Source organism: Fusarium musae, chromosome 2, assembly GCF_019915245.1.
Source record: "Fusarium musae strain F31 chromosome 2, whole genome shotgun sequence".
Lineage (NCBI taxonomy): Eukaryota > Fungi > Ascomycota > Sordariomycetes > Hypocreales > Nectriaceae > Fusarium > Fusarium musae.
The window spans coordinates 1976345-2003309 of NC_058388.1; the positions used below are offsets into that span (position 1 = coordinate 1976345).

A 26965-nucleotide genomic window follows, 5' to 3' on the forward strand; every position below is an offset into this window, starting at 1 on the left:
GATGCTTTAAACACTGCCTACCTACTCTGTAGGTAGGTACTATATACGCAGTTAGATGCTTCCAAAAGAGTTCCCAACAATAGAAACGTGCTCAGTTGATATCCCGCTATGATCTGACAAAGACATGACCAAGCCGTGACTTTTCTATAGTCGTCTTTTATCATTCTTCAGTTCAGCGAATGAAATAATGAAGTGATAGTTTCGCGGTCTGGTTTCTTCATACGTCGTGTCTCCAGTCATATTCTGCGCCCAAGACATGCTCCCTTTTTCCACCGAGCACGACTCAAGGGAACCCATCGTCTCATCTGAAACTTTTGCTCTTAAGAATACATGTCTCACACCGGAATGCAGCGATCCTTGCTGGCAGTGCTCCCTATTACTTGCGAAATGCGCGAACCTCACGTCTCCACCAGCCTTTGAAGTCGCAGGTTGAAACATCAATTCCCAGATCTTTTAGCGCCTTTGTGCTCAAGTGGCAGTCATAAGGTCGCTGTACACTGGCATTTGGGTCATTCCCTTCCGTGTTGGGCTTAATCCCTTCCGTTGACAGGCCCATTATCTCACCAAATAGTGTCACTATCTCATACTTCGTCATTCGATCCTCTGAGGAAAACTGGAGAACTCGGGGAAGACAAGATCGCTCCTTAGTTGGAGCATCGAGGTACTTGACGGAAATATCTGTGCTTAATGTCAGCAGAATATTCTCGCGCACTTGTTTGCCCTCAAGGAGTTTTGGCAAGACTAGTTCAAATGGCACCGTGGTTTGGAAACCTGGTGGTTAAAAGCAGAGTGAGACATACCGTGGCATACCCTACCGATGTCTTCTGTGTTCGTAGGATAGCGTATTGCCCAGTGGTCCATGCTAATTTCAGCTCCCTGTGTCTGTGCCTTCCATAGTGCATCCATAAGAACATTGACCGCACTCTCGGCTGGCGTCTCAGCGTTCCCATAGAGGACAGGAACTCGAAGAACGACACCCAGGCCCTCCTTTCCAACCTGCTTCAGCGTGTCTAAGACGGCTCGCTCACCATCCAGCTTCGTTTGGCCGTAAAGATTGGTAGGCTGAGGCTTGGCATCGGCTTCATAGGGAGCATCCCCCGGCGTACCGGGGAACACGTAGTCGGTTGATATATATATGACAAATATGTCTCTATCCGCGGCCATCTTAGCGAGTGCCTTGCTCGCAGCGACGTTGAGTTCACGGGCACTTTCGGGGTCTTTATCGACCTTGTCTGGGAACCTTTGAGCAGCGCCTTTCGGCGTCATTGGTTAGTCTCTGTACGAATGAAACATGCCAGGTAGCTTACAATGGACAATAACCTGTGGTCTGGAGGTAGATAGTAACGTCAGTCTACTGGCACAGCATCGATAGAGGGTAGGGACTGCAAACTTGGTCTCATCCAGAAACTCTCCCACTTCCGTCTCATTGCTTAGATTGATCTTGAAGGTGTTGACTCCATCTGCGCGAGAATAGCCCGTGCCTTTGACATTCCAGTTCTTGAGGCCGAAAGTTGTAGCGACCTCACGACCCAGCAGGCCGGTAGCGCCGGTTATAAGGACAGTGCGCTCAGACATTACTCAGTAATTTGCGGGACAATTGATGTTCTTGAAGTGAATTTTCAGTTATAGGGTTCGGGTGGTTGCTAATAAGGTTGGTTTGGAAATTGAAGTAGCAGTTGAAACGTCATCATCAAAAAGAGTCAAGGTGGGGTTTAACATGATCATGAGGGGCAAGAAATGACGGAAGCTACACGGCTATAGACATGAATTTTAAACCAGCATCTACGACAAGGGAATTAGTGAGCATTATTGTTGGATAACTGATGCCCTTGTTTGTATGTATTTACTATTTGCCTTAGATGCCTATATGCAGGAAGCTTATCTAGGCAGCTATAGGCAATCTAGCTTAGGTGAATGCCTTAGGCCTATTATAAATAGTCCTCTCTTTCTGTAGCTAACTTAGAAGAATCAAGCCTTTTCCTTTCACTAAGTATTATATGGAATAAGTTGTACCGCATCTGCATCGTATTATTGTGCTAGCTTTGGTGCTTGTCTACTATTGAGTACAATCGAGGCTCAGTGCTACGCCGGTTAGAAGCACCCCGATTTATAAGTGATACAGATTGTACCACTTTCCTCTGACTATAAGTATGTATTTAAATCATAATCGGATATTCTAGTTATGTACGCTGTATACAGCTCCTCTAAAACCACTCACTGGTCCTGTTCTGGAACTTAGAGCTCTTTGTTTCCTCCCAGTCCTCGGTGAGCAAGAAAATACCAGACCTTGATACAAAGTGTTAAAATAACCCAGTAAAAGGTATCTTAAACTTATGTTGTATTGTCTAAATCTTTTTATCTATTTAGGATCGGTGTCTTGGGTTTTCTTTCCTCCCTAGACGGTCTATCCGTACCGAGATAAGTCAATGCTCACAATAACCCCCCCCCCCCCCCCCCCGGCATAAGTTTTCCCCCCCCCCCCCGGCATAAGTTTTTTTGCTGTGCCAGTCTGGAATGATTTTGTTGGTTCTCGTTGAATAACTTTGCAATTGATACTTATAACAGTAACTCCATGATATGAGCAGATTGAAGGAATTGTTTATGAGACTAATCTAAGAAAGGTGTGATGGTTTTCACACTACCTTATATTGCTGTGTAACATGTCAGACGATAGTATGTGACTTATTGTAACGCATCAGATAGCAAGGTTCCTTTCACAATGCATCCATATTTAACGCCCTTCTCCCAGTATCTTAGCCTCTGCGTGCATCCCTATTATGCAGCGCATCAAGCGGGTTGTTCAGCCATAGTCGCGTAGGCTTTCAGTCAGGCATGGGAGTTGTTTTTGAAACATCCATGCATCACGTTTCCTTAGCCAGTCCAAGGCTGCAACGCAAGGTCTCATGCAAACATTTAGGCTTTCTTTTCATGACACACGTTTTTGAGGGCTTGACGGTAACAATTGGGACAAAGAAATCCATCCAATGCCAAGCCAGTTCCCCAGATAGGTCAGGAAGACCCTGGTTGAGAGCATCAGAGAACGCAAGTAAGTCGATATGGAAACCACGCAGTGTTGACCAAACATGTGGAATTCATGGTCAAGTCGTTCATATTGGACAGTTGCATTCTGATATATGCTGTGCGGCACGAAGACCTGGAGTTATCGGGTCTCGGCTAAACATTCTCATCTATCCAATCTTGTCTTTTCTCCTGGTCCTCGGCTTCGGCCTCCCGCCACTCGTCAGGGGTTGTGTGTAAGACTGTGGCCACTGTCGTGAAGGCTGCCCAAACCTCTCCACATAAAGCTAAGTGCAGCACTTGAGTACTCAAAAAGTTGACAGCGAATGTCAAATCGACATGACTGAGAATATTAATTTCACAAAAGTCATGAGTTGGGAGGTTAAACCGTTGACGGAGACTATGGGCCATCAACCGCAGGGCGGTTGCTTCCCACGGTGCAGTCACCAATCTCAAAACGGCATCAGTAAAGATATGTGAGGCAATTAAAGGGGGCAGCTGCGTCAGCATTGTATCGCAGTAGGTGGTTGTAGGCAGAAGTGCTCCCCTTGCTTCGACGCTTGGTCTTAGTTCAGCGCTCCAGAGTCCAGGAGGTGCTTCGCTGGTTTCAGCTGTGGCTTCAACATCAAAGCTGATCAAAGTGGCACTAAGGCCTTCGTTATCTTCTTCGTCAGTTGCATAGTCATCTCCACGTGCTGAGAAAGTACTTGGCCGCCGAACAGCTTCTACTGGGCCCGTATCGTTGGGCATTTGTCCATCGATCGGCCGTATAGGCGAAACATCATCGATCGTGCTCCGAGCACGCCGGTGCTCTGATCTGTCACCAGACCTGTCGGCTTGCATCCAGCTGTTAGTCACGCCAGGGAGAGAACCAGTGTTCGGTAGCCACCGAAATATCCTCGCCCAAATTTGGGGTCTCCAGTCACGGATAAGTCTCTGAGACATTATCCAGACGAGAAACGGCGTCGAACATATGCACAGGCCTCCAACCCATTGTAAAACAGACTGGAAAGACAGGTCCTTCGCTGGTGGGGGGGGCGGAATTGGTGAATCTTGAGTAAATGGGACGAAGAAGGATAGGCTTGGGAGCCAGTTAGTGCTTGAGGCCAGGCCAAGCCGTTTCAGAGCAATGTATAGCTCTAGATGAACCCGAATGTATGACCAGGCTTCATGGGCTCTACTGCTTGTAAGCTGCGAAATTTAATGATTGGCTTTGGGGGAAAAGGCTTACAGTCGACGAGCAAACACCCTGTCGGGCCTGTCACGCCACAATAGAGCAATTTGTCGGTCGATGTAATTGCTGAAAAGGCTGACAGACGCACCAGGCAGAAGATCTTGGGAGATAGAAAAGGTACTTCGGGATTGTGCATACAAATCCCAAAACGGGATGTGAGAATAGCGTTTGTAAATCTGTCATGGCAAGGCACCTAGTTAGTATATGGGACATAAAGGGTCTGCAAAACATACCAAAACTCGCTGACGGAAGCCATCTAGCCCAAAGGCACCGGCAGCGTCCACGCAACGAAGGGCTGAGAAGGCAAGATTAGTGCCCACGTCATCCTCATACATGGCATGACGTTTATCAGACTCGGCCTCTGGATTTGTAGTTGGATTCTCTTGCTCAGCGACCCCAATAACTAGCATAACTTCATTATGGGAACGAATGATGTCTCTGTTGACTCTTTTGGTTTCAGGGTTGATTGGACGGCCTCGATGGTCATATTGTTGGCCAGAGTCGTTGGTATTTGGTGGCTCGTCATGATCATCATCCCATTCAACAACATCGTCATAAGGAGACCGGCCCTGACAGTGTCAGTAATTCGAGAGCAACAATCGACGGCTCCAGCTAAAGGATGTCTTACAAGCGCTTGGGCAGTTAAGGGGCCCTGCATTCCCATGATGAAGGTACGTACGCACTCATCAAACTCAAGGCGGGCATATGTCGCTTCATGGACAGTTTATGATATGGCTTAAGTCGCCCTCGTCCTATGAGTTCTGTGCGTGAGCTCTTCCTGCGTGTCGACGATCTGCTGAATGAATTTACTTTGGCTGCAATGAATAACGGTCGTTCAACTGAAGTCATGACGGCTAACCCGATGAACGAAGATGTGGCGTTTCATGTGGCTGGTGTAGATGAGCTAATGCGCCCGAAAGCCAATCAAATGTATGTCTCTAACAGGCGCCAAAAAAAAATTACTAGGAAACCTCATGCGCAGACCCATGATATTCTTTACATCGAATATTTGTTAACTCAAAATCACAACAATACAATGGCAAATAAGCAGCCGTTGAAGACCACGTTTGACGTAAACCATGTCATACGTCCCATATTCACAGGAGGCTCAGTAGCTATTGACAATAGCGCACGTATTCTAGCCACAGTTCTTGGCGAGGATGCAGTTCTCACAGATCCTACAAACGGGAAGCATTTGGCTCAAATTGAGGGTGTAAGGACCACGTGCAATCACATTAGACCGTGACTGACTTTCTCAGGATGGAGAGCTCATTTCCACATTAACATGTCAGTCTCCAAAAGATCGCTCAAACGTGCAAGCAACTGATACTGATTATAGTAACACCCTCTGGATCTCACCTTATCATATGCTCTCGCTCTTTATCCATGAGAATATACACCTTGAGAGTATCACAAGAAGACGGAACTATTGACGCTACACTCACAAGGACAGTGAAAGCACACACTACCCCAGTCGTCGTTATGGCAGTTGATAGGACCAGCACCCTGTTGGCCACCGGAGGAACCGATGGAGCTGTCAAGGTTTGGGATATCATCGGTGGCTTTGTTACTCACACTTTCCGTGGTTCTTCTGTTTTGGTATCAGCGCTCCTGTTCTTCGAAGCTGCCCCTCGGCCAAGCGACAGTCATTCAAGGAAGGGCATGAAAACCAAGCGTCAAGAAGAGCCCGATGAAGAAGAGGAGGAGTCAAGCACTGTCAATTTCCGGCTGTCATGCGGCCAACAAGATGGAAAGGTCCGCGTATGGGACCTGCACAAGCGTAGTTGCGTTGCCAATTTGGACTCGCACGTCTCGGATATCCAAGGTCTTGACTACTCCCCAGAACAAAACGCTCTTGTTACCGCAGGCAGAGACAAGACCATAACCTGGTGGGACGCCAGATCCTGGAAGATTCGCAAAGTTGTTCCTTGCCTCGAACTGGTCGAGGCGGCTGGCTTTATCGAAAATGGAAGCTTGACTTATTCCGCTGGTGCCAATGGTTCGCTTCGCATCTGGGATACGGATATGGGCAAGGAAATCACTCCCCAGCAATCTGCGAAGAGTGAAGAGGAAGGGATTGTGTCTGGCATTTACCGCCCTGGTCTCCCTTTTATTCTTCTTGTCCAGGTTGATCATACTCTTGCACTATATAGACCTCCCCGAAAGGCAGAGACCACCTCCCTCCCTGCTCCAGAACCCTTCCGAAGGATATCAGGCACACACGACGACATAATCGATCTCGGATATTTGCTTCCGGACCGCTCTATGGTTGCTTTGGCCACAAACTCGGAGGACATCAGGATTGTCTCAGTCACCGAGGCTCAAGATAGGGACGCCGACTGGGATTCGAATCTAAACCCCTACTTTGGTCAAGATGTTGCTCTACTGAAAGGTCACGATGAAATTGTCATCTCACTCGATATCGACTGGTCAGGCCACTGGATTGCTACCGGAGCGAAAGACAACACCGCCCGTCTTTGGCGCATCGATCCAACAAGCAACTCCTATATCTGCTGGGCTGTTTTCTCCGGTCATGCTGAATCATTGGGTGCTGTCGCCTTGCCCAAGGGCGTACCTCCAGAGTCCTCGCCAGCTCGGTCAGACCCCCTTAACCATCCTCCTTCATTCCTCATCACAGGGTCTCAAGACCAGACAGTCAAGAAATGGGATATTCCCCGCACGGCTCAGCAGAAGGGTCAAAAGGGTGGCTCTCGGGCCATCTTCACTCGCAAGGCTCACGAAAAAGACATCAACGCCATTAATGTTCACCACTCGGGCCAACTTTTTGCTTCCGCATCTCAAGACAAAACTGTCAAGATTTGGTCAGTGGAGGAGGGTGAAGTTCAGGGCATCCTACGTGGTCACAGGCGTGGTGTCTGGACAGTTCAGTTCTCTCCTGTCAATATGCCGGCGATCCAAGGCGAGGATGGGCCTGTTACTGGAAAGGGCGCTGTCCTCACTGGCAGTGGCGACAAGACCATCAAGTTATGGAATCTTGCCAGCTATACTTGCGTAAGGACTTTCGAGGGCCATTCTAACAGTGTATTGAAAGTTGCATGGTTGAACATGCCCGCTGGTCCAGAACAGTCCAAGAAGCGAGTCCAGTTCACAAGCGCCGGCGGTGATGGCCTTGTCAAGGTTTGGGATGCCAATTCAGGCGAAGCTGACTGCACACTTGATAATCATGAGGATCGTGTTTGGGCTGTAGCTGTTCACCCCGAGGATAACACGATAGTGTCCGGAAGTGGTGACTCAACTGTCACTTTCTGGAAGGATACCTCATCAGAGACTCAAGCTGCCGCGTCCCAGGCTGCTCTCAAACTGATTGAGCAGGAACAGGAGCTTGAGAACCACATACACGCTGGCTCGTTCCGCGAGGCCATCATTCTTGCATTGCAGCTTAATCACCCTGGGAGGCTTCTCAACTTATTCACATCAGTCATTACAACCAACAACCCCGATAAGGGCAGCCTGAGTGGCTTAAGTGCTGTGGACGAGGTACTGGGCAGCCTATCCGATGAACAGATCTTCATGCTGCTTCTGAGGCTGCGGGATTGGAATACAAACGCGCGCACAGCTCCTGTGGCACAGAGAATCTTGTGGACTCTGATTCGCAGCTATCCTGCCTCAAAGTTCTCGAATTTGTCTGTCAAGGGGGCTAAGGGACAGAAGAGCCTGAAGGACGTTTTGCACGCCATTCGTGTTTACACTGAGAGGCACTACAAGCGTACCGAGGAGTTGGTTGATGAGAGTTATCTGGTGGAATATACCCTGCAGGAGATGGATGACCTTGCGCCATTGCTAGCAGATGGAAATGGCCCAATTAAGGATGCGGGTAACGATGTTGTTATGGCAGGATAGACCAAACCCAATAACTGTTTTCTTTCCTTCATGTTCGTTCATTTGGCTAGGTAATTAGGTATGGTCATTCTGGCATATTCCGGAGTACAAAGGTTATAGACAAAATGTTGCTCATCTACCTGTATTGTGGCTACATACTACCAAGGCAGTAGGTAATCTAAGACGTATTGCTTTGGGAGCAAGAAAACATAAGATCTAAGTTTAGGGTGATAAAATAAACTCTATAAAAGGTATCCTAAACTCATCCTAAATTTATACTAAGTTACTCAAATCTTTTTATTAGTTACCTAGGCTCAAGGTCCCGAGTTTTATTTCCTCCCCTAGGTATTTTACCCATATATACTCCGTATATCAATGTCATCTGTTGTGACAGGGATATTTAGGTAGCCTCCACGGCCGGAGTGGGCCTGGACCTGACGGGAGCTTCAAGGCTCCACCCAATAACCACAATCATACTCCGTACTTGGATCTTGAATCTTTCTTCCCTGGCCTCAAGCCTCAACTACAATCACGTCAACGCGACCACGGCCACGGTCGCGAATACTCATTGTATCGTAACCCCGCACACAGAAGCGAGCTACATCCATCAGACTGTCTGATATAAACAATGGCAAAGCGCCAGGCCTCCGAGGCCCTCGACGATCTTGTTGGTGTAGCCTCGCCAGCTTCCAAGAGATCTCGATTGGATGACATTGATTCACCTGAACCGAACGGTACTTCGAACGAACTCATCGACGAGTCTAATACCAGTGGAATGGCGCAAGAAGACGACGCAAACGAAGACGACGACCAAGACCCCACTGCCGCAGCACCTATAAGACAATCAGCGCCTACTGACGGGTATGATGACCTTTACCTCGATACTATCGATCGCAACGTGCTCGACTTCGACTTCGAGAAGTTATGCTCCGTTTCCCTTTCGAACATCAACGTTTACGCATGCCTCGTCTGCGGAAAGTATTTCCAAGGTCGTGGTCCGAAATCCCATGCTTACTTCCACTCGCTTGATGAGGATCACCACGTCTATATAAATCTGGAAACACAGCGTGTCTATGTCCTTCCTGAAGGGTACGAGGTCAAGAGCCGCTCGCTCGATGACATCAAGTACGTGTCGGATCCGCGATATAGTAAGAAGGAGGTTATCGAGATGGACCGCACACCACGCACCAGCTACACTCTTGATAGAAAAGTGTACATCCCTGGATTTGTGGGAATGAACAACATCAAGGAGAATGACTATCTCAACGTCATAGTACAGGCTCTTGCGCATGTCGCGCCATTGCGTAACTACCTGCTTCTCGAGGATTTTTCGAAAAAGACGGAGCTTGTCAAGCGATGCAGCATTCTGATCCGCAAGATCTGGAATCCGAGGGCGTTCAAGGCTCACGTTTCTCCTCATGAACTTCTCCAGGAGATATCACTGCGCTCGAACAAGCGCTTTACCCTCACAACTCAGTCGGATCCTGTCGATTTTCTATCCTGGTTCTTGAACAACCTCCACCTTGGGCTCGGTGGCAGCAAGACCAAACCTGGCAGTTCCATGATCCAGCGTACATTCCAGGGTAAGATGAAGGTTGAATCCCAGGCCATCACAGCTCGTGCCGACGCTACTGATCGACTGCGCTTTGAAGATGCGGATGTCAAAGTGGACATTGTGCGCTTCCTCCTTCTGACGCTGGACCTCCCGTCAGCGCCACTCTTTCAGGACGAACTCGAAAAGAACATCATCCCTCAAGTTCCCCTGACAACCATTCTCACAAAATATGACGGTCAGAGGGCTCAAGAGCACCACGCTCAACGCAAGCGTTACCGACTCATGCACCCTCTCCCCCCATTTCTTGCCTTTCACGTCAAGCGCTTCTCCCAGAACAAGTTTGTTTCTGAGCGCAACCCAACAATCGTCACTTTTGACGCCCGTAATCTCGACATGTCACCATACGTTGAGCCAAACCCCAAGGAGTGGCCCCCAGGTGAGCCCATCTGGTATGATCTGGTAGCCAATGTCATTCACGAAGCTGTTCGAGTACGAGAGGACGTTGTTGACAGCGGCGAGGAACGTAAGATATGGAAGGTTCAGCTGAAAAACAAGGCGACGGGTGAATGGGTGGTTTGTCAAGATTTATATGTTGATAAAGTACAGAGCGAGCTGTTATATCTTGGTGAGGCATATCTCCAGATCTGGGAACGGAGGAGAGATCCCAGGGGCAAAGGCAAGGCCCCATGACGGCAAATACCGCCAATAGTGAGCCTCTATCCGTGCATACACAATATATTTTAATACCACAACTTGACGATCCGATTTGCTCGTTCCTGGGAGAGAAATATCAGCTCCCTAAGCTCGCTCTTTTGACTGTAGCTCTCACTGAAATACGCTATGGCAAACCGTACCCGATCATACGCAGCTAGTAATACATCGTTCATAAACAAGGTCATCACCGCGACCTCGCCTGTCGTGCGCAGCCGATGTCTCATATCTAGTTGTCCAGTCCACCTACCCTAAGCCTCATAAACACGGTATCACAGCCCCTTCCAGAAAAATTCTCCAACTCCGCCCAAAGGTGATTGTGGAAACAAAGGAACAGATCGAGCAAAAATAATATGCCCCTCAACGTTGACGTTTGAAGGCACTCATGATATACAATACAAAGACTACACCGAGATGGGTTTCCAAGAGCGCACTCCAATCTCCTAAGGGTGGGACTGTTCAGCGGCCTGCTTCGAGGGTCCACCTGTGTGGCGCTTGTCGTGGTGGTGATGTTGGCTAGCCTTTTCACGGCGCTGCTCCTCGATGGCTGTTCGTTGTTGAATGCTAGAATCGTGGCTCTTGAATTCGATGCGAGTGCTTGCTGGAAAGTTAAGGACATGCTTCATCGTCTCGCTGTTCACCATTTAGCTAAACCCAGAGAAAGTCGATCACACACCATTGAAACTTACCGAATCTTGATGACTCGGCCACCGTCAGTGCGAGTCCAGATGCTGAGAATGTCCTCACCATTGCGAACACTTAGAACAGCACCACAAACATCATCGCTAGCATCGGCAAACTGATCACCAATGAGGCTGAGAATGAGATCTTCCCAGTACCTGTCTGCTACGCCCTTCTTCATCCGAACCACCCACTTTCCTCCCTTCTTATTAACATCATCCTCCCATATTGGGCGAATGCCTTTCTTGAAAAGGTGAAAATCAGAGACAACGGGGAGTGTAGAGGGACGTTTCAGGTGACGATAAATCTCCCAGAACTCTTCTCCAGTCCGTACAGTTGCGATCTCGTGTAGCGTCTTCTCATATTCGATGAAGCCGTGTGCCTTCGAGATCGGTGGTCGATACCAAAATGTCCATGAATCGACTAACGCATGCGAAGGATTTGCCGTGGATACCCCAGACTGGTTGTTCTCAGAAATCGCAGTCATGCTGGCTCCTTTACCCGCACTCTTGGATGGGTCCTTCGTGCCGGACTTGACTACCGCTGATGCCATGGCAGTATCGAAAGGATTGGCTGAAGTCTTCGGGGTTTTAGCCGACCCAAACGAAGCAAACGCTCCAGAGCCTAGGCCAAAGGCACTGGAGGCACCGCTCGTGGGCGACACTAGACCTCCAGGTGTGGTATTAAAAGGGTTCGGTTTAGTCGACGAAGGAGTATCGCCACCCTGGCGCTTGGGGAATGAGGCATTGCGATTGAAGGAGTCACCACTGGACCCTTGTCCGGGCGTTGAGAGGGAAAGCTTGCCGGTGCTAAGAAGGCATTGGTGAGAACTCCATATTGTAGGTGAATGTGCAACTTACTTTGTGCGGCGGGACCAGAGGTTGCTAGTATCCATCAAGACCGAATGGGACAGGTCCGTCGACAAATCAATAGAGGGCGGGGACGACCTGGTAAGGATGCCTTGGATAGACCAGGGAAAGAATCGGAGAAATCGTGTGCAACGTCGATACGCTTATAGATTGCGGCTGGTAGTGTCGGTGTCGATTTAGTAGAAATAGTGGTCGATATTCGTGATGGTGGCCGTTGGGAGTTACACTGTCTCAAGGTTGGGGGGGGGGGGGGGGGGGGGGGGGGGGGTAATCAGTAGATTCACGGCGAGATTTGTTCAAGGTCGAAAGATATTGTAAGGTGATATGGTCATAGACGAATTCGTGACGTTGTGGTATTTCGCAGTGTCGTAGAACGTATTGAAGAAAAGAGCCGAAGAGATTGGAACGTCAAAGGTGAAGTTGTTGGATGTTTGGGAATTTTGATTTGGAAGAGTTGCAAGTGGGAAAGATGGTATGTTAGAGGTACCTACCTACCTTAGGTATGGAAGAATTTCTGACAGCCCACCTACTAAGGTAACCTAACGTTCCCTTCCATGGTACTAAAAAAATCCGAGCAGTACTGACAGGCCTGTGTACTTTTTATGTAGCCTCGCTTCTTCTTCTTGTGATCATGTACTTAAAAGTTACTCACAATGGCCCCTGTCGGATCGCAAGCCCTGGAAGCTAGTACCCATCTCGCTGGAAAACTCTCCAGTCATTGAGGCTGCGAAAAGCCTGTCCAACCTGCTTGATTAAGGTAGGTTGCCCCCAGCCCCATCTGCATATCCATTGAAATCATGACCCATTTCATAGAGCAGCAGTACAATGAATACCGTGGCGATCTAGGTACCTACCTAAGGTACCTACCTTACGTTAGAAGTCGCCCCAACAAAATAAACCAAAAAAAAAAACCGACGACAGTGACCACGCAGTGTGACTGGAGATTATTGTCAACTGAGATAGCCTGAGAAGTTGAGGCTCATACAAGTAGCTACTCCGTAATGGTCGAGGTGATAAAAAATTGTGGAATAGTGGAATTACCTTTCCCGCAAGCCGGATCAGAATTTCGAAACCAACAATTATACACAAGTGAGTAACACAATGGCGATATGTCTTTCAATTTCATCCAAGACACCCGTCAGTCGTTTTCTCATGACAAGCACTGATGAACCGAACTCCCGTGCCTTAATTATGCGATCTGCTGTGAAAGGTTAAAGCCGTTTCCTTTTCGGCATAATAGTACTATGAGGTACGATGAGGTTTATTAGTGTCTTCAAAAGATCTTGGTAAATCGACTTTTATATATTCCCTTGGAACTGACAGTGGCATTCGGCTCTGAACAGTGAGGTAAACCAAAGAAACCAGGGTTTGATATATTGTGCAAATCTCTACCCACGGCCGAGGGGATGATCATGACTTGTAGGTCGGTGGCATCATGAATCTCCTATGAGTCTTGATTCGCTTGTCCTGGATAGGAGAATAGAGCACTGGCAGGTCAGGCATCAATGCCGTTCAAGTACAGTTTTGCAACAGGTATGGTTACACTTGTATTCGTCGAATAATAGAAATCTTGTAATATAATTGACAAAAGTACGTTAGCAGTTTCCTAGAGGCTCTTATCCGACATTGATTGGGTAAGGCATTTTCAGATCTCCTATCACCTGACTTCTCCTAATTAGCGTGTGAGTAAGGCAGGTAACAAGAGGTTGCAGACTACGGAGAATAGCTCCTTTCTATGAATGCTGCGTCTTTACCATATCCTACCTACCTACCTACCTACCTGTGCAGCCTTCGTACCTGCGAGCTGTATGAGTTCCCGTCGAGTTTCATCGAAGCTGAGACGAGACCAATCGCCCCTTCTAGGCTCACCCACTCGGCCCCACTTCACAGCCCAAAAGTTTCTTATCGTGACCTCTTATCATATTGCTCCAGGAAAAAAATATTCCAAGACTTAGAACAAACACTCGAACCTTGAGGTACCGCGGATAAATCTCAAGCGCACGCCTCCACCACTGTCGCAATGGGTGTCACACGAACAAAGACCATCAAGAACAAGCACGCCGCTGCTCCTGGTGTTGCAAAAACTTCCAAACGCTCCGCCACCGATGGCATTGCTAAGTCCAAGAAGTCAAAGGGCCCCACGCTGAGCAAGCAGGTCAAAGACAAGGGTCGCGAGGCGCTTCTGCAAAAGTTCAAGAACCCTAAGAAGAAGAAGTATACGGACCAACAGCTTGGGATTCCCGAACTCAACACTGTCACGCCCGTAGGCGTTATCAAACCTCGTGGGAAGAAGAAAGGCAAGGTTTTTGCTGATGATCAGGTAAGAAGTTATGGTACCGAACATGCTTGCGCAATTCTAACCTACTATCCCTCTAGGAAAGTATGAGTACTATCATGGCGCTTGTCCAAGCGGAGAAGGATGGTCTGATCGAGTCCAAGATGATCAAACAACGTCAGATGGAAGAAATTCGCGAAGCGCGCAAGGCCGAGGCCGAGAAGAAAGAACAAGAAAAGCAGTCGAAACTTGAGGATACCAAAGACTCTCTCCGAAAGAGAAGAAAGCGCAAGAGCACGGGTAACGAAGAGGACAATATCAAGGAGTTCACTACCAGCGGTAGCAAGGGGACAAAAGCAAAGAGCAAGAAGCGAGTATCTTTCGCCTAGGCCCTCGACCGATAATATGGCAAAAGTTTTCGGAGTTTTTGCATTGTTTGGCGCATGGAGTTTGATAGATACTGAAGTCATACCATGATTTCTCGTGGTTTCTGGAGGTTCAGCGGTACAAAAGCACAAGACTGAATTCGAACCATGGTTGTCTGCGGATACAGATCCCCTCATCTAGATGGAATGATAGAATTCATTTTCAGCTCTTAGCTATGAACATTCTGTGTCATATCTATGATATATAAACGCGCTTCTATAAATGTCTATACTGTGCTAATCTACTTGTGGCCATCAATTGCGTCAAAGGGGGCCTTCTAAGAGTTCTTGGGAGTAAATCTGCTACTTAGTCTTCCACAATGACTAGCTTACGTCGCATAGGGATATAGCCATGTCCGTCAGCTAAATGATCATTGTTGTTGGGGTTAACGAGAGGCCTGAGATCATCGAGATCGGCCTTGAAAGCAAGATGGTTTAAGAAATTGGCAACCTATAAATGTTAATTTGATGTCTAGCGATTATCACTAACAAAAACTTACAGGTTTTGTAAACCACCGACCGCCCGAGGTTTCAAACCAACACAGATGTCCTCCCAGGCTAGAGGTGAGAAGGACAGTGTTGGGGTTCTGTTTGAATTCTTCATATGGAATAGCTTCCTTGACGGCAATCTTGCGACCGTTAGAAATGACTGGGAAGTTATAATAGAGCAGAAAACAGGAGTCCTTACCGGATCATCAGTTGAGTGGACAGCCAGGAAAGGAATCTCAATGGAAAGTATGGAATCCACTGATGAAGCATCGCGGTAGTATGCACTCTCCGTCGGATACCCCCAAGAAGGGCACCTGGCAAAGTCAATTTTTGGCCGAAGTAGAGCGAAACGACTTACTGGATAAGGCGATCAAACTCATACAGATACGTGATGTTCATCACGGCCTCAACATCGATTTTGCTGTACTTTTCCAACTCGGTTCTATGCGTGGCAGCGAGTTCTTTCAGAGCACCTTGATAATATCAGCAAGCACATTAATGAACTACGTATGAATATATCGACTCACTGCCCATGACTCGAAGATAAACTTCTTTGCCGATGTAGCTGTTCTGTAGGATCTTGCTGGAGACGTCTAGATTGAATGGGTTGCTGCATACAACTGCTCCCTTGAGGACACAGCTGGGGCCCTCCTCGCCACAGTAGTTTGTGTTAGACTGAGCCAAAATTCGGAGAAGTAATACTTATATAGTTGGTGAGCATGTTCGCTCCGAGGGAGAACCCTAGACCGAACAAAGGTCGGTTGGGGAAAGTTTTCTGTAGCCACTTTATGGTCTTGGAGGAATGTTAGTGGGGTGTTTTCCTTGAGGCACGTGTATCCTTTACCTGACGAATATCCCATGTCGCTCGGGCGTTGTACAAGACACCACTGGTGATCTTGCTGCGCGCACAACCTCGCGAGTTAACCACGCAGACTTCCCAGCCGCCCTCGCCAATCAATGGCGCAATAGTATGTCGAAGGTAGATCTCGTGAGAACCACCTGAAAGACCATGCAGAACCACAAGCATGGGCTTGCAGTCGTCTGACCCGATATGATCGAACTCTTCTGGAGTGAAGTAAGCCGTTCGTCGAGACAATGAAGGGTCCTCAGGGGCCTCAAAAGGCTCAACAGCAAAGTCCACGGCGAACGTTCCATGGTAGATCTTGTGGTCAGCGTCGAAAATCTTGCGCTTATAGTAAATCTTTGGTCCAGCAGGTTTGGTCGCTGTCCACATCGTCTGCAGATGGCCATTGAAGAGCAGTGGGTTCAGCCGGCATGGCGGTGTTGCCTTTTCGCAGATGGATAAGAGATCGGTGGCATTGCCATCTTTCTCTTGCACCTTTCGTGGTGAAGGCGCATGAGTGAAGTTGAGTTCTGCGTGTCCAAGCCACTCCATGATGAGATCCGTACAGGCCGTGACCGATGTACGCGAACCAGTTTCGGATCCGCGTGAAGAGAAGAGAAGAGTCGACCACAAGCGAAGACGGATACAACTGAAAGGGGGTGAGGGTAGAGACGTATTAAGAAATTTTTGGCATTTATCAACCAGCAAATTGCCCCTCTATCCTCCGGACGACAAAACGGAAGACTTGCATGCCCTGGCTACTAAGGTAACCTAAGGTACCAGTTCTAGTTGATCCTACGGTGGATATACCCGTTCCGGTGGCCGAAACAACCACCACTGGCATCCAGGATAGATCTGTACCTGCTCTGGCTGCTATCATTTACTGTTGTAATTTGTTTGTATTTCATACTTACTTGAAGATTTTCTTTGTTATTAGTAAAGATCCCACCAGGAAAGAAATTAAAGTATCTAGTGTGCTACAAGTGCTTTTACTATTTCAGTCAAGAAAGTCACAATATCGATCTAATTCCCGCCTCACTTCTAGGTTAACGGCCCTACGAAAGGCTTTGTTGAAGACTTTTACTGTATAGGTCTTATTACGCAGCGTTGCTCTCCTCCATCTGAGACTTGCATTTTAACTTCTTACCTGGCGCTCGGCAAGTGGGGCCACAATTGTCAAAGAACCGAGGCACGATTTTAGGCAATTTTATACGGAGTACTCTGTACTACCTACCTATAGGTAGTTACCCGGCCTCGGGGGGCAAGAAAACAGCGAACCTTGATATGGGGTATCAAAATAAACTCATCAAAAGTTACCCTAAACTTATACTATATTACCTAAGTCTTTTTGTCATTTAGGATCGAGGTTCTGTGTTTTATTTCCTCCCCATGCCCGGTGAGCAACGAGCCTCCTAAAGATCAACTAATTGACTTGATTGCCATAATTTCTCGCCACTCGGTGAGATAGATCTCGGAACGAGCCTGCGAGCCTCCTAGAATGTACCTTGTTCGCGCAGCTGAGGGCATAGCTGACAGTTATTATCCATACTACGGATAATACTTGATGGTATTGATGTATAATATATGATGAACCAATGTAAAGGTTGGAGCTTGAAACAGGGTTACATTGAAAGAAACAAAGCTCAATCTCTTCCCAATTATGTACGGATACGTACTGTGAAATATACTATAACTACTTAGTTACCTACGGTATATGGTCTTTTCACCAGTCCCATTGCAATTAGAGACAACCTATACCCAGACACCTAAGTACAATGATAATTTTCTCCAAGACGTATCCTTGATATTCTCCAATCCACCATCCGTTTGGTGGTGGTTCAGCTTCTTTCCAGGTTGTGATAAAGAGAAGGCCACGTGCATCTGTGTTTTCACGTGACCAAGACGCTTGCTCTTCCCGGCGCTCTGGAATTCCCACAACGAGGATACAACCAACAACCTACACCCAGTCACAATCGCCAGATGATGACCACATGGCTGCTGTTCTGATACTGTGATAATAGGCGACACCTGGACGATAGTCTCAAAATGGCTTGCAATTTCCATTTGGCCAGGCTGGCCACGAGATGAAATGAACCGTCTATCGACCGAGCGCACTATATAGTGCTCCCATCCCCTTCCGACCACCCGAGCCATCATAAGCATACCCTTGAACCTCGTCACTATTCCATACGCCTCGTTTTGATGAACCAGAAACTATGCAGCTTGCTTAGACGCATTCGAGAATCTCCACATGTACTGGAACTTCATTCATAAAACTGAAGCCCCGGAAAACCCGCTCCTACTTCAGTTTGGTCTGCCAAGATGGATGCAGGTTGAAACTATCACTGCCTTGTCCGTTTTGCACCAGTTTCTCATTCTCCTGCATCGTTTCACTGCGATCTGCTTCGTACCCTGAAGCCTTTTAACACTTGGTTCTCATTTTTTAACATTGGTCCCTCATTGCCGCGGGCATAGGGAACCTCTGCCTTGCAACCAACCAATGTTACGCATTGATTTGGGCATCACTTAACTGGCTGAAGGGGTAATTCGTCTCATGATCCAATCTTGATTTACCACGACGGCAGCAAAAAGTGTTAATATGGTCTCGGATGACCTCCGAATTGAGTCATCTGATAAGGGTCGATAATCTATGGCAGCATGACTCTTTTATCAGAATTTGGCAGGCTTATTGGCTCTTGTTCTTGTTCGAGACCATGAATCACTATTTCAGACGCAGCGGGTGGATTTTGCGTCGCCATGGTGTGTCTTTATGCTCGAAGTCCCGGATGGCTTAGCTGGATGAGCATTGACGTGTTAAGAGGAAGTCACAGTCATGATTTGGACTGTCGTAAATTATCCACATGGATTCGTATATAGTTCATTTGCTCTTTTGAGAGCAGCGATACGATGCGATCATGCTGTCTCTCACCTGGTGGAACCATTGGGGGTTAACCCAAGCGATCCAACCATCAACAGCTAACACCAAGGCGCTTGATATTGGCAAAGATCTCTAGACGGAAGCCGCACTATAGCCAGTGCATAGGCAAAAGAATAACGCCTAGAGAGCTAGAAGAGCGTGCAAGTGCATGTATGCTGGAGATTCATCTAGCTTGTTAAGAGCCTGAGATTTCTGCCCCTTTCGATCATTTCTGCGCCTATCACCAGCTTCTGGTGCTTTAGGACATGAGTTTACTCGGGGCAGGCTTGAACTATCAACAAATCCTGACAAGGCAACTCCCGCGCAAAACTTACATTACCCTAATCCTTGGCCTCATCATTCCTTTTTCTTTCCTCTTTCTTTCCCCTTTCTTGTTCTTCTCTCTTTTTTTTTTTTTTTTTTTTTTTTTTTTTTTTTTTTTTTTTTTTTTTTTTTTTTTTGGGCGTCAATCGCGCTGATTCTGCAGATGACAAAAAATTCCCCGACCTGCATTGGGCCAAAAAGCCTACATGTTAAATTCCCCGCGACCATCGGGGGCCACTGATTGTGAGCGGGTCACCGACGTCAAGGCTCAAGGTAGGTAGGTACCTGGTCATTCCCACCGGTTAAGGTGCGGCCCCTAAGTAACCACTGAAAACTCGACGCCGCCCAGGTGCACTCATGGAGACCGCATCCAAACCTCCACGTCGACGTCGACATGCTGCCATGAGAGACGAGCGAGAACTTAATGACCAAGGAGAAGGGGCTCGACATGAGCGAGGAATGAAACCCTCACAGAGATCAAGGTCTCCCCGTCAAATTCGCGATTCTCGCCACGATTCCGACGCACGCCGCAACCGCCCACTCACAAGACCAGAACCTCATTCATCTCGCCGTCGTCGCCATTCACACGATCGTAATCGTGATCGCGCTTCTCGTCTAACGCCTGAAGCGTCACGTCGAGTACCAGAAGTTGAAGATCTTATTCCGCGTTACCGAGAACGCCATCGCGAAATCGAGGAGAAGCCTCCACGGCGCAGCCAGAGCCGAAGCCCAGGCCACGACTATATCAGCAGGGCATCGCCCTCGGCAGCCAAACGACATCGAAGTCGGAGCCCTTCTTTGACCATTTCCAATCGAAAGAGATCCAGAAGAAACAGGAGCCCCAGGCCAAGGACAAGGGACATCAGCCTGGAGTCTCCATCTAGGAAGCACACCAGGCACTCCTCACGCGACCGACGTAAACCATCGCCTCGCCAAGAAGCACGATCTTCTAAATCCCCCACACGTTCACGACCTAGATCTCCAGCAAAGTCGGACTCGGGTTCGCGACGTGCAGACCGAGATACTCAGTCCCAATTGGACCGACCTTTGCCACGGTCACGAAGCCGATCGCTTACATCAGAGCATCACTTGGCTTCATCCCGACGAGCTCGTGCATCATCTCGCGAGGATCAACGGACGTCGGGTCTTGGGCGGACTTCCTCACGGCGACAGCTTCCACCACGATCACCTCAAGCAAGTAGGGGACGGAGATCTCGAGAAGGGTCGCCCGGTTGGCGTCATTCTTCGAGGTCCGATATTGACGAAGATATGGCCTCGAGAAACAATCTTCGTGGAGGCTATAACCCGAAGTATCACCAAAAATCACATATCAGTAATGATCCATATTCCCCATCACCACAACACGTTTCGTACCATAACTCGCCTTCTCGATCACCCTATGCACCTTCGCGTGGTGGATGGAATGGTCATCAGTAAGTAAACCCTGGCAACAAGCACAAATTTGATCGATTGTTGACGCCATTCTAGGCCCTACCCACCTCAGCATCCTCAGGGGAGTAGTTACGGTCCCCCAAGTGGCCCTTCTAGCCATTATCATTCCAATACTACACGGTCACCGCCATACGCCGCTCCGACCGGCCCGATGCAGCAGTACCCTCAGGGGGGGAGCTACCGCGGTGGCTACAGAGGTGGCGGTTTTCGAGGTCGTGGGAGAGGTGGCTTCAAGAATTCTCATTGGAACTCAGGCCTTCCTTCAAGAGGACACCACGACGATTTAGGCAATGAACGCTTCAGCAATGTGGACGACCACGGAAATACAGGCCCTGAGCCTATGGGTGTTCAGGAAGGAGTATTCCAATCTCACGATGAATTGGGCGAAGACAGCAGCCAGAGTGTTGAAGACAGAGCAAACCCATTGACTACCCCCAACAGACCGCCCCCATCTGGTCCAGGAGGGTCATCTGGTAGCAAGTTCAGTTTTGCCTTTAAACCTTCATCAAAGCCAGTGGTCACTGCCCCAAAGCCTGAGATATCACAAAAGTTGAATGCTGCACCTCGACGAGAACCTCAGCCTGAGAATCGAGAGAGAGATCGGGCCCGAGATCAAGAGCGCGAACCTCCCCGAAGTGCACCGACAGAGCCAGCTTCCTCACGGTCACGCCACGAGCGTCGCCATCCTCCCGAAGGCCCTAAAGTTGCGCCCCGTATGCGTAAGGTGATGAAAATCATGAAGCGACCAAAGCCAAGACCGACTCTACCAGCTGATCTAGTGGACTCGGAATCTGTCTTCTTCAGAAAACCCGGAAACGAGTCAGTCGTTGGCTCTGGTACTTATGGCAAAGTTTTCAAGGGCCTGAATGTTTACACAAAGGGGATGGTCGCCCTCAAACGAATTCGAATGGAAGGCGAGCGTGATGGGTTTCCCGTCACAGCTATCCGAGAAATCAAGCTTCTCCAGTCTCTCAGACATGTCAATATCGTCAATCTTCAGGAGGTCATGGTCGAAAAAAATGATTGTTTTATGGTGTTTGAATACCTGTCGCATGACCTCACGGGGCTGCTGAATCACCCTACATTCAAACTGGAGACGGCTCAAAAGAAAGACCTCGCCAAACAGATGTTCGAGGGCTTGGATTATCTCCATACGCGAGGGGTACTCCATCGCGATATAAAGGCTGCAAATATACTCGTCAGTAACGAAGGAGTCCTCAAGATTGCTGATTTTGGCCTCGCCCGATTCTACGCCAAGCGTCACCAGCTGGACTACACCAATCGAGTCATCACCATCTGGTATCGCTCGCCAGAGCTATTACTTGGCGAGACTAAGTACACTGCTGCTGTTGATGTATGGAGTGCAGCATGCGTCATGGTTGAGATTTTTGATCGAAATGCCATCTTCCCAGGGGACGGGACCGAGCTAAGCCAACTGGAAAAGATCTATAACATGATGGGCACGCCGAACTTGAAAGACTGGCCCAATCTCATTGATATGGCTTGGTTTGAACTTTTGCGCCCAACTGTGAAGAGAAGGAATGTCTTCGCAGAGAAGTACCGTGATAAAATGTCACCAGCCGCCTTCGACCTGCTCTCCGCCATGTTCCATTACGACCCCGCAAAACGGCCCAGCGCTGCACAGGTACTCCAACATGCATACTTTACGGAAGAAGCACCAGTAGCCCGCCAGGCTACAGAGTAAGTTGATCAAGCTTGCATTATGATAAACATCACCAACTAACCAATCCGTAGACTCGCAACACATAATGACTGGCATGAATTCGAGTCTAAAGCCCTGAGAAAGGAGAACGATCGACGCGAGAGAGAAGCCAGAAAGCTGGCTAAAGAGACTGCCGGGCGGGACAAAGAGAAAGACAAGAAGCGCTTTAACGAAGGGACCGACCAGCGCGACACAAAGCGGTTGCAGGTTGATAAGAATGGTGGAAACAAGCCCATGCCGGCAGTCGCACCACCGAACTCGACCGCTGAGCCGTAATATTCATGATACCTTGATTTATACACTCGAAACGATCACTCCTCGGCTACACATTTGGTACTTTCGAACCCAGACGGCATTACCCAATCTGCAGAAGTCTTCTAGGCAATCAGACATTCCTCGTCCTCGTCCTCTTGCTGGGCGTTTCCCCATAGGCCAAGGGGACCAAATCAGCGGACTGGCGTTTTTGTTTCAATGTATCATCATTCGTTTCTTTTGAGTCTCGGTGGCTTCATAACCTCTCATGTTGGAACCTGAAGCATTGCTAATGCATGGGCGCGGGCACGGGTTTTTGTTTGTTTTGCTGGCTTCATGGTCTCCTTTTTTGCATCCTGCCTATTGGCGCTCCAGTGTTCACAGAGCGGGGACGGATTTTTTCTTTTTGACGAAGGCATGGCAAAGTATTGTTGCTATATAGAAATGACCAAGACAGTGAATCAAAGACAAGGGGCGACAATTAGACAGCGAAAGCCCATTAATATGTATTAAGCCATCCTCGGGAAGACAGTCGCCGCCAGCCAAGTGCATCATTGACGTCTATTTATACGCGGCGAGTCCTAGGACTCCAGTCAAAGATATTGCAGGTACCTGTTATCTTGGGTTGTCGTTGAAGAAGTCCCATCATACAAATGTTGCTTGCTGCTGTTGCCGACCCGTTTTTGGAGTTTCGATATGCAGCTCGATCTGAGAAAACCAGATGATCTCATACTTTTGACTTCTCTGTATCTGTCCCATCCATAATCATATCATTATTGGCTTCGTGAAATCGTGAGTAATTCGTTACATCATTGCTGGGCGTTGAATTCTGGGTGATTACCCAACCCAACTGCCCTTTTAAAGTATGCGGGTATGTCTTTGAACAAGAGTGCTGTGTTCCTCTTGTTTGAGCTTCGTCTTTTTCTTTACTGATACGCCGTTGCCTCGACACCTTTTCCTTTGATATCTCGGTTTTTCAGAAGCTCACGTAGACTAACCTCCGCCCGGCCCTTAGTCGTCGGCAAAGTATCAGACGAATGCCAAGTCATCCAACCACTAAGCGTAGACATCAAATTGCTCCTCTGGTTAGATGTCTCGATTGCAGATATAGAGCCATGGACAACTGGCTGGTCAAGTCCTTCTGTGGCTGCGAGGCCCTTCTTTGGCAAACCAGGGAGATGCTCTTTGTTTGTTACCTCAGGTGCTGTTCGGATTTCAAGTTGGCTGCTTGATGTTTTAGGTAAGGCAGGCTCACTGACAAGACCGGCAGCCGTGGGTCGACTTGAATCCAAATCATGGAGGTGCATGCTCAACCGATTACCATCAATAAGGGCCAATGAACCGGACCGTTTTTGGCGAGGTGGCCGTTGTTTTACATCCTCCTCTTCCAGAAACACATTCTCACTGGCTCCTCCTTCAGACGAGACCGGTGATCCGTGTTTGCTGGACCCTTTTTGTGCGGCTCTGCCGCGAACGTCCTCGGCAATCTCTGCAGCGGACTTCTTCTTTGATTTATCCTCATCCGATGATCTGCTCGATGACATTATGGTCTCCAATGTTCCCATGGCTCTGCTGTTCCTCCTCACGCCCATCGGTCGTTTTCTAGATTGTTTGATATTTCTCTCATCGTCGGATGACACCGCTTGAAGGGTGGGTCCATGAGCCTCCTGGCTCTCAATAGCTGGAGCCATAAACGACGAACCTGAGCCATGGGGAGCATAATGAACTTCATACTGGTTGCTAAGAGAGTATCGCGATTTAGCACAGATCTCTGCGATACGATCCAGATCAGCATTTATATCAGTACCGCCACTCTGGTCTTCTAGATTAGCCATAAAGCTCTTGAAGCGGAAGGCTTCGACGGATGGAAGTTTTGGCTCCTCTGGTTCATTCTCGAGTCGTTTCTTTGTTCGATTTCTCGCCATTGTGCCCATAATTCCATTCCGGACCGAGGCAGAACCCGTACCGAAAGGCAGCACTCGTCGTACGAAAGCTGAAGGACCGCTACTCTCTGAGAGTGCTGAGCGGTGCCCTCGGCCGTTGACAACAATGACTCCTCTGTCCGCGGGCTGCGCTGGTACAGGAGCGTAGTAGCTTCGCACGATCACAGGCTGCGAATAGGTACTGCTCTGGGCACCAGTAGACTGTGCGTATCGATGGCGAGTGGGGAAATTGGTATTCAACTCTCGAAGAGCCGACGTTCGATGCTCAGCAGTTGAATTGTCAACGGGGATGGGTCTTCCCTCAGCAGTTGAGGGCACCAGGCTCGTCGATGAGGCGTTCGTCTGGAACAGGGGTGGGAAGGAGAATTGAAGAGAATGTGGACGTTGTTTGCTGAGAGCCGGTGTTGATGAGGTTGACGTAGAGGCGTGGTGTCGAGATGATTTGTGTTGATGGATTTGGGGCGGCTGGAGGACATCCTCTGGAGAAGGAGGTTGCATAATGGTGAATTGGGACCTGACTCCGTATATATATAGTATGAGTGTGGTGTGTGTGTGTGTTGTGCTTGTTTTTGTGTACAACTGTGGGATCTGGAGGCGATAGAGCGAGGTATTGATTCGGGTCGAACGCAAATGTCACCCCAGGTGTACACCAATTGGGGCGGGCATTGGCTGCTCCGAAGCGGCAGGGCGATAGCGTAGTATACTCGAGCTTTGCATATGGCCTTGTAGCTAGTATCTGTGCAGACGTGTACACTTGAGGGTGGCAAGCGAACGCTGGAATGGGGAAGATGTTGGGATGATGATTGTCGTGGTCAACAGTCGGTCTAGGATACCTATGCAAGGTGTCCCGGGGAAAGGCAGCGGTAAAGAAGCTTAGTACTTTGGGCTAGCTCCCAGGCAGGTAGTATGTAGCAAGGTACCTGACGGATGTTAGGAACGATGTGCTCCGAACAATTCATCGACCCAGAGGCTGTGTGGATTGGCCAGCTAGAACAATGAATACCTACCTTAATGAGGTATGGAAACCAGCAAGGCGCCGAAACGTAAAACCATGGATTCTGTTATATTAATTCTGTCTTGGCTGAGGGTCAAGCCGTTGATGCAAGACTCGGTGCAATGGGTCGATGGATGCAGGAGATGCGACAGTAGCAAAAAGAACAGTATGGCACTCTTCGGCTACAAATACGGCGTAGTCGGTAAGGCAAGGGTTTTAGTTTGTTCTTGGTGGAAATGTGAGATGCGAGTCGATAGATGATAGATGATGAGATCGCAGGAGGAGGAGAGGAGAGGCAATAAGTCAGGTTGAGAGCCTGTCCAGTTGGTACCTCCAATCTTGCAGAGGATGCTAGCTGTACAGTCAGGCCTTGAACATGAAGCTACCTAGCTCCACTTACTTCATATCACTGTATCTGAGACCGCAAGCTGCAAGAGTAAAGGTGTCTCTGAGAATAAAGGAAAGAAAGAGGGGCAAAGGTGTTATTTTCTCTCACATGCGTTTCGTTGCTTTTCCCTCCAAGTCCATTGATATTAATTCTTGAGGCTGATAGGAAGTAGCGAAGCCAATCGGGACAATCCAAATTTGGCCCTTATGCAAGAGTGTCGTGGCTGTCGATAATTAGGCACTCAGTTAAAGGATCGAGCTCGTCTCACACAACATCCCCGCATTGTCTTTCATTGGCTTCCATGCATGCTTCTGCAATAAAGCTCCCGGCAACATATCCCTACCCAAGGTACGGAGTACCCTACCTAGGTAGGTACTTACCCTGAACCACCTTGATATGAACAATCATTGCTCACGAATGTCCAGCCTGTTGGAAACGGGGGTTCTCAACTTTGGCGAAACGAACAGATAGTAAACATACGAACCAAGATCTTCCCATTAAATCGTTTGTTGGTGTGTGTTATATTTGACATCATTCCTGTCAACTACCAAATACATTAGCACGACATATGTATTGGGATACATTCGTAGTTTTGCTGTGGGCATAGACACATATCAATGCACATGCCGGGATAGCCAAGGCGGACAACTCACACCTCCAAGCCATTACGCAGCAAAGCTTGTGCATCTAGTTCCCAGTACGTTTCTAAAGTTATTTGATTTACATGCAGGGATATTCAACAACACGGATACATGAAGACGTTGTGTTGTCCTCTCTCTCTAATTGGATTTTCAACCCCTTCCCTCACCAGCATGAACTAATATCGAAATCTAACTTGAATTCAACACTCTCTAGCGTGTACTACATGTCATTTGACACTAGTGTAACAATATCATGTTGATCCTGCGTCGCCGTTCTCACACCAGACTACTTTAGGGTACCTAGGTAGTTGGCCTCTGTAATCCTAAGGTTGGGCATTGGCTCCTTGCACGCCTTTATCCAAGCCGATGCCGGCGAATATGCAACACATA

At 48.4% G+C, this 26965-nt stretch overlaps 9 protein-coding genes across 9 annotated transcripts; 4 read left to right on the forward strand and 5 right to left on the reverse strand.

Annotated features, from left to right (window-relative positions):
• Nucleotides 1-376: 376 nt before the first annotated feature.
• J7337_002551 (uncharacterized protein) lies at nt 377-1575 on the reverse strand (the record flags this gene model as incomplete). The annotated part of the gene is made up of 3 exons (XM_044820278.1): nt 377-741; nt 801-1253; nt 1308-1575. 3 exons carry the CDS (start codon nt 1573-1575, stop codon nt 377-379), a joined length of 1086 nt encoding a protein of 361 aa, XP_044684578.1.
• A 2874-nt stretch (nt 1576-4449) lies between these two features.
• Nucleotides 4450-4916, reverse strand: J7337_002552 (uncharacterized protein; the record flags this gene model as incomplete). Its single annotated transcript, XM_044820279.1, has 2 exons — nt 4450-4821; nt 4881-4916. The coding sequence occupies 2 exons, from the start codon at nt 4914-4916 to the stop codon at nt 4450-4452; spliced, it is 408 nt and encodes a 135-aa protein (XP_044684579.1).
• A 372-nt stretch (nt 4917-5288) lies between these two features.
• Nucleotides 5289-8113, forward strand: J7337_002553 (uncharacterized protein; the record flags this gene model as incomplete). The annotated part of the gene is made up of 2 exons (XM_044820280.1): nt 5289-5463; nt 5592-8113. The coding sequence occupies 2 exons, from the start codon at nt 5289-5291 to the stop codon at nt 8111-8113; spliced, it is 2697 nt and encodes an 898-aa protein (XP_044684580.1).
• A 607-nt stretch (nt 8114-8720) lies between these two features.
• J7337_002554 (uncharacterized protein) lies at nt 8721-10337 on the forward strand (the record flags this gene model as incomplete). The annotated part of the gene is made up of 1 exon (XM_044820281.1): nt 8721-10337. The coding sequence occupies one exon, from the start codon at nt 8721-8723 to the stop codon at nt 10335-10337; it is 1617 nt and encodes a 538-aa protein (XP_044684581.1).
• A 464-nt stretch (nt 10338-10801) lies between these two features.
• Nucleotides 10802-11934, reverse strand: J7337_002555 (uncharacterized protein; the record flags this gene model as incomplete). The annotated part of the gene is made up of 3 exons (XM_044820282.1): nt 10802-10991; nt 11048-11848; nt 11900-11934. The coding sequence occupies 3 exons, from the start codon at nt 11932-11934 to the stop codon at nt 10802-10804; spliced, it is 1026 nt and encodes a 341-aa protein (XP_044684582.1).
• Nucleotides 11935-13928: 1994 nt separating this feature from the next.
• J7337_002556 (uncharacterized protein) lies at nt 13929-14572 on the forward strand (the record flags this gene model as incomplete). The annotated part of the gene is made up of 2 exons (XM_044820283.1): nt 13929-14228; nt 14285-14572. 2 exons carry the CDS (start codon nt 13929-13931, stop codon nt 14570-14572), a joined length of 588 nt encoding a protein of 195 aa, XP_044684583.1.
• Nucleotides 14573-14915: 343 nt separating this feature from the next.
• J7337_002557 (uncharacterized protein) lies at nt 14916-16493 on the reverse strand (the record flags this gene model as incomplete). The annotated part of the gene is made up of 6 exons (XM_044820284.1): nt 14916-15059; nt 15109-15237; nt 15297-15411; nt 15456-15570; nt 15625-15772; nt 15942-16493. 6 exons carry the CDS (start codon nt 16491-16493, stop codon nt 14916-14918), a joined length of 1203 nt encoding a protein of 400 aa, XP_044684584.1.
• Nucleotides 16494-20785: 4292 nt separating this feature from the next.
• On the forward strand, nt 20786-22633 carry J7337_002558 (uncharacterized protein; the record flags this gene model as incomplete). The annotated part of the gene is made up of 2 exons (XM_044820285.1): nt 20786-22335; nt 22390-22633. 2 exons carry the CDS (start codon nt 20786-20788, stop codon nt 22631-22633), a joined length of 1794 nt encoding a protein of 597 aa, XP_044684585.1.
• A 902-nt stretch (nt 22634-23535) lies between these two features.
• J7337_002559 (uncharacterized protein) lies at nt 23536-25050 on the reverse strand (the record flags this gene model as incomplete). Its single annotated transcript, XM_044820286.1, has 1 exon — nt 23536-25050. One exon carries the CDS (start codon nt 25048-25050, stop codon nt 23536-23538), a length of 1515 nt encoding a protein of 504 aa, XP_044684586.1.
• Between the last annotated feature and the right edge of the window lie 1915 nt (nt 25051-26965).